Here is a 12030-nt window from a genome sequence, read left to right as displayed (position 1 = left end):
AATAATTATGCAAACACCCTGATGTAGCAGGAGAAGCCCTCATCTTCGGGGTTAAAAGCCAAGGTGATCCGACCTCCGCCTCTGGACCCCTCTCCTCAGCCGTCAGCCCGTCCTCCACCCGCAACTACCGAGGTTCTTCCAGAAAAACATGAAGCAGAGCTGGAGGAGCCAAACGAAGAGAGAGGTTAGATGGAATGTCAGGAGTTTTTATACTCTTGAGCTCCTTCACAATAAGACAAAACCAATCTTGATGTTGCTGTCTGTTACAGAGGACAACAGTCTGGCTTTTGAGGGGGTCGATTTTGACGAGCCAATGGAGGTTGAGCATGAGGAGGAGAAGGCTGTAGCTAAAGATGAAGCCAAACTTGAACCCGAAGGAGGGTTGACAGCGACTGAAGTTAAAGTGGAGCACAAAGCTGAACGTCAGGATCCAGTTCTGCTGTGAGTTTGTAACGTAGAAGTTAGATGTTTTTCCCTAAGGATCAAGTTAATTCCCAGGTCAGTTCTGGTTTATCAGTGGCTGGTTAATCTTTACACCTGGGTAAGATGTAAAGATCAGATTATTATTATTTTTTATTTTTTCAACTGCCTGGTCATCAATCAATACCAATTGAGCTAAAAATTGACTTGCTCTAAAATCATACAATAGATTCTCTGTGTATTGTACTTGAGATATTTCTGACACATAAAGTCCCATTCAATAAATTATTTTAATAACTAAATTCACCAAGAGAAGAACCATATATAGATGAATTACACACAAACTGATGTTTTCCAGCTTTTGTTTTGGTTAATTCTGATGATTTTTCCAGCAAATAAAATATAACATTTAAGGTCTGAATAAAGCAGATCAATGAGGAAAAAAAACCAGAAATGTGGACTTAATAAAAAGTGCATAATACCCGTTTAAAAGTTATTTTCAATAAATAAAGCTTTATTGTCATTTAATCTGACTAACAAATCTCATCAAGATACATATCTAGAGTCAGTATTAGAAAGAACATGTGAAATGTATGTATTTAGAAGATATTTATATTTTTTCTTGTTTTTAGGCCCAACAGAGTTGGAAGCTCTTGGGGACAGGAGGCAGCAGGTGGAGTCAGTGAAGCTCCAGTGGAGGTGCAGGTCGACTCCAGCAAGCTCCCCCTGGTGGAAAGCCCAGATGGGGAACAAGTCTTCCGATTCTATTGGTTGGATGCTTTTGAAGACCCATACAACCAACCAGGTGTGATATTTAGGCATTTTTCATCAAAATAAACAAAATGTTTTGTTCTTTTGGCGGTTTGTTTTTTCTTAGAAGAAGCATTGTTGAGATTTTATAACTTGATATTAAATTGCAACCCAGGTGTGGTGTATCTGTTCGGGAAAGTGTGGATCGAGTCGGCGCAGTCTCATGTCAGCTGCTGCGTTACTGTGAAGAACATTGACAGAACAATGTACCTTCTTCCTCGGGAATTTGTAAGTGTCACACACTCAGTGAAAACTGCAATTGACTTATTCCTGACGAAAACTGCTTATATCTGAACTGTTTGTATTGCAAAAAAAAACAGAAAACAAATCCGAAAACCGGAGCCGTGTCGGACCAACCAGTGGGGATGATGGACGTTTACCAGGAGTTCAACGAGCTTTCGGAGAAGTTCAAGATTATGAAGTTTAAATCTAAGGTTGGTATCAGTTACAGCTTGATTTTTAATTTTTTTTTAGAAAACTGGCATCCATGCCTGTTTTTTTTTTTGCTTCTGTCTTTGCAGAAAGTGGAGAAGAGCTATGCTTTTGAAATTCCTGACGTGCCCAGTCAGTGCGACTACTTGGAAGTGAGATATTCTGTAAGCAGACACACATGAGCAAAATGTCCTAAATTTCCATCTCAGGTTGATGCTGGTTTATTAGGATAATTTTATTTTTACAGGCAGACTTTCCTGCTTTGCCATCTGACCTTAAAGGGACGACATTTTCCCATGTTTTTGGAACAAACACCTCCAGCCTGGAGCACTTCCTTCTCAGTAGGAAGATAAAAGGCCCCTGCTGGTTGGACATCAAGGCACCACGTAAGAATGATGCCATTAATATCACTTATTTCTGTGATCCATGAAACAATTTTTTCTGCAGTTCTAACTTCTCCACCTTGTCTTTGTTAGAGCTGATGAACCAACCGGTCAGCTGGTGTAAGGTGGAGGCTCTCGCTGTGAGAAGTGACTTGGTTTCTGTGATTAAAGATCTGCAGCCTCCACCCATAACCATAATGTCCATAAGCCTCAAGACGGTTCAGAACTCCAAGACGCATCACAATGAGGTTGGAATACCTGATTTAGCGCTTGGAAAACATTTATGTAAAAGTGAAACTTTTATTTTATTTTTTGTAAATTGAGTTTGAAAACTACAATGAAGTACTAGAACAATTGTAGATAAATGGAGGAGAAAAAAATCTGGCAGCGGAAGATAAGGTTTTTACAAGATAAAACTTGAATAAGTTGTATGTTTTTGGGAAATGGGGATACGATTTTATGATTAAAGACATATTTTAAATCTGGGAAAATCTCTGCCTTTGTAAAGTCAGAAGTTTGCTAGAACAAAATCTGACATTTCTTTTGTTATATGTGGGAGTTGTTCTGACACCAGAGCCCAGATGTACCACTTACATTTTGAAAATAGCCAGAAATGCATTTTTAAATTCACCATGTATCATTATGAATTTACATTTGACATGTTTGACTTTATAATCACATTAAGTGGCTTTCATACAAATGTACAATTTGTTCGATAGTATCGTAGTTTCATATTTTAAATGTATGTCTTTAAATTCTTTTTTTTTTTTTTTGGGTAAATATGTGAAATTCTCAAGAAATATCTAGATATTTGGGTGGAAGCTTTCTTCTCTGTGGCCAAATATATTTTTTCTTTTATCTAGAATTGCCTTTATACTCTGCTGTAAGAAACACTTCTATATGCTGTATATATTTTTTAGAAAAAAGGAATATATGCAGTAGATTAACTGGGTTGATCACGTTTTTCACTTAATGCAACATTAATTTTTCTGCAGATCGTGTCTCTTGTTGCGCTCATCCACTACAGCTTCCACATGGATAAAGCTCCTCCTCAGCCTCCCTATCAAACTCATTTCTGTGGTAAGTGTTAAACATTTTCTGCTGTTGGTATTTTGTTGTTATTCACTTGGTAAAAGCAGTGAATTTAAATAGTATTTTTGTAGTCAAAGCGACCACTCCAATCACTCGCATAGCCACATTCACAAATACACATTCATAAATGGATACTCGGGTCATTAGGCTAGTTGGGGTTAAGTGCCTTGCCAAAGGCTGTTGTGATCCCACAAGATTTTGGATTGCAATACTTTCCTCATTGAGCCACAGTCACCTGTAATGAATGAAGTTGACAAACTTGTAATGAAATGTAATAAAAACTTGGATGAGATTTAAAACAAACTGATTGCAACAATGTTTCTCCTCAGTGATCAGTAAACCATCTGACTGCATTTTTCCTTACGACTTCAAAGATGCTGTCAAGAAGAAGGTAAGTGACCACACAAGGACAGACCCTAGCTTTAGCAGCACTGCTTTCATTTTTTAAAAATAATTAATGGGCAATACTTACCAATATAAATACTTTTGAAAGATTTTCTTATATTGTGTAGCCATAATTTGAATCATCACTTGAAGCTGCTACTTATATTTAAGCCATTTTTTTATCTTCCTCCTGTTCTTTAAGACACACTAACAGTTGCAGCAGTACAAATGATGTCCCCTAATAATGATCGCAAGCCCAGATGTTTTACTAAGAATACATTTTGCTGTATAAAATTAATAATAGACCAACTGACCTCAATCTTTTTTTAGAAAGTGAAGGTGGAGATGGCAACTTCAGAGCGGACCTTGCTCGGCTGCTTCCTGGCCAAGATGCACAAAATTGACCCTGATGTGTTGGTGGTGAGCAACAGACAGTCGTACAAGCAAATACTAAAAATCCACATTAATTTGAAATGGAGGCATTTAAGCTGGTCCATGTGGTTGGGAACTGAAAGTACGATCTGTTTTTCCTGATCAGTGAATGCACCATACTTACGAGACACTTTGATGAGAAGGAAGACTCGGTTAACTTTTTCAGTATCAGGTAGATTTTATTCTCGTAAAGAAGTAAGGAAGATATTTTCTAATTTTTTTTTTTGTAGTTATTAAGACACATCTGTTCAACAATAAAATTCAGAATTTGACTGGATTTCTTTTAGCTCTTGTAGATTAGCAGAAGGAACTTTTTCTTTCTGCTAAAAAATAATTTTTGAATTTTAACAAAACTGGATAAAATTTGTTGGCGGGTCAGACTAATGGTCTACAAACATCTCTGGTTGGCGCGTCACTAGTGTGAGTCACAAATTGGACAGCTAATAGATTCTTTCAGAAATTTAGTTTTTCTGCCTAATTATACGTCACTGCGACCTGGAAGTTTCTATTGTTCAGCTAAACAGCAGAGTTTAGGGAAACCAGTATTCAGCGACCCTTTGAATCGTCACCTGCTTTTACCTGCAGGGTCATGATATTTTCGGCTTTGATCTGGAAGTTCTCCTGCAGAGGATCAATGTGTGCAAGGTCCCCCACTGGTCTAAGATTGGACGCCTCAGGAGGGCAAATATGCCCAAATTGGGGGTAAGAAAACAGAATCAGAAGCAGAAATATGTTTCTGTACTGTAGTAGGTTTGTAAATAAATAAATCTTCAATTTTGTGTTTTCTCTGCTATGTTGTATTCCTGTTTTTTTCAGGGCCGTGGAGCGTTTGCTGAGAAGAGTGCAACGTGTGGCCGTCTGGTGTGTGACGTGGAGATCTCGGCCAAAGAGCTGATTCGTTGTAAAAGTTATCATCTGACAGAGCTCACAGCTCAGGTACTGAAGGTGGAGCGGGTCACGGTTCCTCAGGAAAGCATCAGAAATCTCTACAGGTGAATTTCAAAGCTCATGGCTAACCCAAAGCGAGCTACTACCATATTAGAAAGGAGTTAGGGAAATGAAGCTGTTTATTGTAAAATGTGCCTCTTTTTGCCTCAGCGACTCTCCTCACCTGCTGTACCTGCTGGAGTTGACATGGACTGACGCAAAGCTGATCCTCCAGATCATGTGTGAGCTTAATGTGCTGCCCCTCGCCCTGCAGATCACCAGCATCGCCGGCAATGTCCTGGTAACAATCAACAATTCAACCTTATACCTCTTCAAAACTCACTGTTCCTTTTGTTTTCCTAAACTATGAATTTCTGTTTGTCTCTTTGGTGTTAATCATGATCGTTAGCATTTTAATCACCTTTTTAAATCTTCGTTCTAAATAAAAGTTTGACCTGAAGGCTCACCCAAATGATCTGCAGAGTCACTACATTTAATAGATTGAGGAAGGCAGTCACAGTTTGAGTGATTTTGGACATGAGAAATAAAGATATAAAGTTAATATTTTAGACACGAGTCTTGCCTAAAAACATATCCAGCTATTGTCTGGCTTTGTACTGTTTACTTTGTCCTAATTCTAATCTCTTGTGCTTCTAACTCTGAGTTTCTCTCTGCGGCCTCTCTGCAGTCTCGCACACTAATGGGTGGTCGCTCTGAGAGGAACGAGTTCCTGCTGCTTCATGCCTTCCACGACAAAAACTTTATTGTCCCTGACAAACCGAGCTTTAAAAAGGCCTATCTGGACACTGTAAGTGCTCATAGAACTGCACAAAAATGTACTTTTTCTTTTAAATTACATTTTTTAAACAAGTTTTTTTTCCTTTTTGATTGCATTGATCCAGGTTGAGGGAGAGGACGATGTAGATGCAGGAAAGGGTAAGAGGAAGAAGAAGGCAGCCTATGCAGGAGGTCTGGTGCTGGATCCGAAAGTCGGTAAGTGTTTCCCAAAAATGTTGATTAGCTCTGAATTGAGTCCGTTTTCTGACCCCATCTCATTTGTCCACTCAGGTTTCTATGATAAGTTTGTGCTGCTGCTCGACTTCAACAGCTTGTACCCTTCAATCATCCAAGAGTTCAACATTTGCTTCACCACTGTACAGAGGCAGGCTCAGAACTCCCACAAAAAGACTGATGTAAGTGAAATTCACTCGCGTCCAGATGAATTACAACTGATGTACTTCGTCAGGCAGATTACTAAGTCCCAACCTTTGTACACACTTCGTGACAGGATGATGAGCCAGAGGAGATTCCTGAGATTCCAGATTCCAACCTGGAAATGGGAATCCTCCCCAAGGAAATCAGAAAACTGGTTGAACGGCGTAAACATGTTAAGCAGCTCATGAAACAACAAGACATCAATCCAGATCTCTACATGCAGGTTTGTCCTTCTACAATGATGTTTCTCACATGCACAAGTCCTTGTACTTTGTATTGACATTATTTAATATAACAATCCCCTTTAATATACATTAAAGCTTGTGGTTGCATCATAATAAAACATAAATACATTAACTGGGTGAAACTTGAACACGGCAGCATAATTTCTCGCTGAGAACAAATGTAAAAAATGTAAGTTTTTCTTAATGATTGAAATACTAGATAGTTGTGAGTTTCTAAGCTGTTTTCTGTTCCTTTCCCCTCAGTACGACATCCGTCAGAAGGCCTTGAAGCTGACTGCTAACAGCATGTACGGCTGCCTTGGATTCAGCTACAGCCGCTTCTATGCTAAACCACTTGCTGCTCTGGTCACCCACAAGGGAAGAGAGGTAAACTGAGCTTCTTCTCTGCAAATAAATGTTAATTATTATAATTAATATTCAAGTCCTTCAAATCTTCTACAATTACAATATTCATAGGAATTTGAATTGGAGCTGCAGAACATATCAGACAGCAAATCATCATCACCAATTTCAATATCTATAATATCAAAAAAATATATAATATGGTGATAGGCAATACATTTTCAGGTGGCATGGAGTGTAACTCTGCTTTCCAATAACATTTGGCCACAAAGAAGGACTTTGACTGTTTTTTATGCTCTCAACTTATACAAACTGCAGAAGATTAGAATAGACAAAGAAGATGGAGGCAACTCTGTGGTGATGAAAAGGTTAGAGGGCACCAGTGAAAATGTGGGTTCATTGTTGAAATTATCATTGTGAAATGCAGAAATGATTTTCTAAAATCATGCAGCTCCAAATGAAAAATGAGTTGCATGGTTTTTGATCTATCATCCCTTTCCCTAGCTAGACAATCTTTCCTGCCTTCCTCCCTATCTTGCCTCTTCTCGGGATCAATAAAATAAAGTTTAGATAGGTGAATTGAATGACCTTGCTGGAAGCACTATGATTTTCATCCACAAGATGGCAGTGTTAAGCCATAGTCCACATTTTCAAAATTTTTTACAACAAATATTCCTTTGGTTTCTGAACTTTTATGTGTGGCCTATCTTACCGTATTATTTTCCTTGAGGAATTTTTCTGTGTCCCCTCACCTTTGGCTTGTCTCTGTTTTAAATGTGAAAATTTCTCCCCTTCCATTCAGATCCCAGGTCATGTTTTCAGTGTCTTTATTTTTCAAATCTGTGACCTTTCCAGGGATAAAATGCCAATAGATGGATTAGGAAATGTTCACGTTCCTCATTTAAGGGCTGACAGGCGTGCACATCCAATAAATTTATCCAAAGCAGCATGTGTTCTGCATGACACAAACGGCTAAAGGTGGCATTGTAACTGAACACCACACACACATACACACTCCCATCATGTCAGTGATGGTACTCATGTTCATTTAATGAGCTCTAACGGTACAAGTCCTCAACGGAGGCATCAGGCTTTGCCTTGGGGGACTCCTTCATTAAGATCCCCTTACACACTCATTGTGCTGTCTGACGGAGGGCAGGACACCAACTCGCTGTGCGTGTTTGTTATTTTGTCAGTCCATTTGTGCCTCCAGTCATGCTTGATGTTCATCTGACAGAGCTACATTGTTAAAATTGTGTGTTTGATTCGCCGGTGCAGGTGGGAGTTTCTTCCTGCACACTTACAGCCGCTGTCTGTCACCAGCCAGAGGTGGACGGATTAATTACATTTACCCTCCTGCCTGCTTTGCTTCATCTTGGTTGCATCAACAGTCTTTGACGATAAGTGGGCTATTTTTCCACTTTCCTTTGAATGAAAATATGGCCTCCTCCCACAGGAGTTGTCTTAAACAGTTTTGAGTTGTATTTAGTTTAGACAGTCTTGCAGGGAGCCCTTATCTAAAACTGTCAGTAATCTCTAAGAGTTGATGTTTGAGTGAGGTCAAAACCTAGATTGAGTGAATAGCAGTTTGATTAAAAAAAAAAAAAGTATGTTTTTGTTAAGAAGTAGATCTCATCTCTTTCTAAGTCTTAGTTTTACCATAAAATAAATTTGGTCACTTTTACAGAGATTTGCATAAGTATTGGTAATTTTTTCTGATTTTGTCACATTAACAACCACAAAATAAATTTGTATTTCATTGGCATTTTTAGTGATAGAGTGACACACATTAACACATAACTGTTAAATGGGAGGGTTTCAGAAATGTTCAGAACTAAAAATCTGGAAAGCATGCCATGTTTATGAATTCAGCCTCACGTAGTTTGCACTTTATAGAGGAACCTTACTTATCAATTAGACACATTTTTATTTTATTTTATTATTGCGTTGTTACCCAACTTGAATATCTAAAGTTTGTTGTGGTGGATCGAACACAGCTCCCTGAGATGTTCAGAACTTGGCAGTAAAAACATTGTTTTACAACATAACTCCACTTAAAACTTAACTTTATCCTTGACTGGTCTGGTATGTTCCTTGGTTTCAATGATGCTGTTTATTTGCCCATGTTCTCTAACAAACTTTTGAAGTCCCAGAACAGATAATTTAATACTTAAATACAGACAGACTCTCCAAATTAGCACATTTCTGAAACCACTTGGTGACGATGGATTTTATTTAGGGGTGTCTGAATAAAGACAACTGAATACTAATGCATGCTACACTTTCTAGCTACATATTCCATTATAACATTCAGGCAGTGTGGCGACATCCTTCTTCTCAATTATGCACAGCTTTGTGTTGTTCTAACCCATAAAATCCCAGCGAAACACATCAGAGTTTCTGTTTTTAATGGGACAAATCTCAAAGTTCAAGGGGTGTGTATACTTTTGCAGGGTGCCGTATATTTTTGGTCGGGGTTACCTCTGATGTTTCCTTAAGTTACCTTGTGTGCTGAGGGGACAGTAAATATAAGTGGACTGTGGTCTAGGGGGGACTACTGCATTAGTGCATCACACACAGTGAGGAGTGATGTGACACATTGCAGAGCTGAGCATCAAAAGGTCATCAGTAACATCTAAACCCTGTGTGGGTTCAGTACTTAAAATGCGCCTCGGTTTGCTGATGTAGCGGGAGATCCTGCTTCACCCAGTCTTGGTGTTTTGTTTACTTTGTATCTATGATTCTGTGTGCAGCTCTATTTATGTTGCATGTTGAGACACAACACAGGGACTCCCACTTTTATTACAAGATGGACCGATTGTGATAGACCTCTCCGTTAGTAAAAGTTAAAACAGTCAGAGAAACTAGGTTGAGTGTTCCCTAGCTGCAGATTTACACAGTAAATAGTGAAGTTTGGCTGTATTTCTGCGGTGGCCTGAAGTTAATAGAACATCATGCGAGTAGTTCTCGGTAGTTTCCATCTGCAGCGAGCCAGAAAAGCCAGCTGGCATTTATAGCTGCGTTTCTAGTGTATTTGTGGGTATTGCCATTTGCACTCCTGCCCCCTTTTTAATCATCACATTTGCACTCCACTTTCATCTCATGATTTAGGAGGCTTTTTATTTTTATAATTGTAACATGTACACTGATCACCACTTTGTCCGCCGTGCAAATCCCTCCCCTCCCACCGCTCTCATCTGTTTGGACGGGTGTCCCTGGTGAATGTGCATGTGTTCTGCGTATTTATTGATTGGTCCGGCTCTCATCTTTCTCTCACTCTCGTTTTAAACCGAGGCCTGGGCAGAGTGGGACGGGCCGGGAGCCACGGCGGTTTCTCGGACCCCCGGTGGGTTTCAGATGTGGAGGCTTAGAGCGAGTTGACAGACTTTTGGCCGAAGCTCCTCAAATTAGCTTACTTAAGAGTAACGAAAGCCCCCCACTTATCCTCTTCTCTGACTCCGACTGTAGAAATGTGCACAGACGGACACATGTCACCCTCCGTGTACTACTGGCCGAACTCTGCCCTTTGTCGGAGGACCATTTGTTGTGGGCCTACTCTGTCCCGGAATGTGTGGGTATTAAAAGGGGGACTTGATGGGTATTAAGAGGAAGGTGAAGGTTTAGGATTACACGGCTGAGGGTCCTCTACAGATTGATGTCCCCCTCAACCCCTCTGTGATATTTTGAGTTCTTTTGTATGTTGGCCAGAGAACAGTTGAATGCAGAGGAACAGATATATGTAACTCGGATATCTCCCACACATGTGGGTTATGACTGGCTGATTAATGTATTTATCCCACGAGACAGACTTTTATTGTCTGCTGACTGCTGGTTATAAGACCTCTGTAATCACCAGATGGTTTAACTCTTGAGTTTTAATTTACATTAAGGCTTAAGTGTACTTTCTTGGAGATTTGTGGTAAACAGACACAAATTAGCGCAAAATTGGTTAATTATCGATGGTTTTCAGTATTTGTAAGCCAGTCGCAATAAGCAAATTTTCACATGATAAATTAAAATGAGCTAAATAATTTTTGCTCTTATGATTAATATTTTGCAGGGCAAATTTATTTATGAGTTCCATTGTGTGTTTTTATTTCTGTTTTTAAATGGTTTTTGATTGTTAGGTTTTATTTTGGATATTTAAAATATCTTCCAGTTCTAATTAAGTGGGGTTTTTTTTAAAAATGGCAGTTTATTGGTTTTTGATAGAGTGGACTTGCAGCATTACTATGCCATTATCAATATGTCACTACAAAATGGACTCAAAACAACAGCATTATTGTTTATCGCAATAATTGAGACAATTTATTGTCCAGGAAAATTCATAGTGTCTGTATTTACAGTACAATGTATTAGTGTCCAACCTTCCTTATTTTGCCCCCCAAATAAATGCCTACTTTGGAATCACCTAATTAGTTAAGAGCACAATGATTTATTTTGCTTTCCGTAAATCTGACAAAAGAGAAAAGAAAACAGTTTTTGAAATGGACCATAGGAATTAGGGCATACTGAAAAAACTTGTTTAAATGGGAATATTTTTCAAGAGCAGTATTTGTGTTTGTGGTGCTATGAATGCTGTGCTATGCAATTACAGCCGTACAGTAATCTAAAAATAGGTAATAAATGTTTTTTTATTATTATTATCGATAGTATCCTAAACCGCTAAACCCAAAAGACTTGATGTAAAATGTTTAAGGTACATGAATAGTTTCAGGACACTGTAGCTGTAGAAAAAAACAACTTAACTCTGGCCAATTGTTATAGATAATTTATCCAAAACAGCTTAACTTCATGTCCTTTTCTCTGAAACGGGACGCAAAATGGTTGTTTTTCTTGTACTTTGAGCAGAGTTGTTTGTCCATCCGTGTGTTTATGTTCCCCGATGCTTGTGGAAGCTGCTGATTGTTGTGGATTGCAGATTGCTTTGACCTTTGTCCCCTTTTGCCAGCAAATCTGACAACCATTAGCAGGTGTTTGTATGTCTCAGGACAGTGGATGACTCCTGAAAGCCATTCTGCTGTAATTGAGTTTGTGTCCTTGTGTTTAAAAACAGCCTGACAGGAGCTCGTTGCTGACATTATAGGAAGGCATGCAAAGGGAAGACTAGAAGAAGCGGGTTTGTGTAACAGAGCCCCGGTGGCGGGAGAGGTCAGAGTTTGGTTTAGGTTAAACCTCTGCCCGTACATGTGTGCAAATAGCTGTAATGAAGGCTAAGTAAATATTGTTGCCCCAGGCGTCCATCGTTCAGACTCTCCATCATCTGTCTTGTCTCGAGAGTGACAAACCATTTCCCAGAATTAGATCTAGGAATATTTAAACTCACGCTATCACGTCTCATTTGCGAC

The 12030-nt window shown here is 39.1% G+C and overlaps 1 protein-coding gene across 2 annotated transcripts in view; it reads left to right on the top strand.

Moving 5' to 3' along the window:
* pola1 (polymerase (DNA directed), alpha 1) overlaps nt 1–12030 on the top strand; it is a 56978-nt gene that overhangs the window by 2717 nt on the left and 42231 nt on the right. The window contains exons 8-26 of one of the 2 annotated variants that reach the window (XM_032551642.1): nt 31–184; nt 270–441; nt 1053–1225; nt 1346–1458; nt 1551–1664; nt 1752–1826; nt 1910–2048; nt 2139–2293; nt 3041–3125; nt 3467–3528; nt 3852–3941; nt 4539–4655; nt 4770–4945; nt 5052–5181; nt 5569–5688; nt 5783–5873; nt 5949–6073; nt 6169–6318; nt 6584–6706. In XM_032551642.1, the coding sequence (XP_032407533.1) occupies nt 31–184; nt 270–441; nt 1053–1225; nt 1346–1458; nt 1551–1664; nt 1752–1826; nt 1910–2048; nt 2139–2293; nt 3041–3125; nt 3467–3528; nt 3852–3941; nt 4539–4655; nt 4770–4945; nt 5052–5181; nt 5569–5688; nt 5783–5873; nt 5949–6073; nt 6169–6318; nt 6584–6706 (2364 nt within the window). Of the gene's footprint in view, nt 1–27; nt 185–269; nt 442–1052; nt 1226–1345; nt 1459–1550; nt 1665–1751; nt 1827–1909; nt 2049–2138; nt 2294–3040; nt 3126–3466; nt 3529–3851; nt 3942–4538; nt 4656–4769; nt 4946–5051; nt 5182–5568; nt 5689–5782; nt 5874–5948; nt 6074–6168; nt 6319–6583; nt 6707–12030 lie in introns of both variants that reach the window. The other variant, XM_032551641.1, reaches the window with a different exon arrangement.

Source organism: Xiphophorus hellerii, chromosome 21, assembly GCF_003331165.1.
Source record: "Xiphophorus hellerii strain 12219 chromosome 21, Xiphophorus_hellerii-4.1, whole genome shotgun sequence".
Classification (NCBI taxonomy): Eukaryota; Metazoa; Chordata; class Actinopteri; order Cyprinodontiformes; family Poeciliidae; genus Xiphophorus; species Xiphophorus hellerii.
Note: the sequence above shows the minus strand (reverse complement) of the source record. Positions and strands in the feature narration are given on the sequence as shown.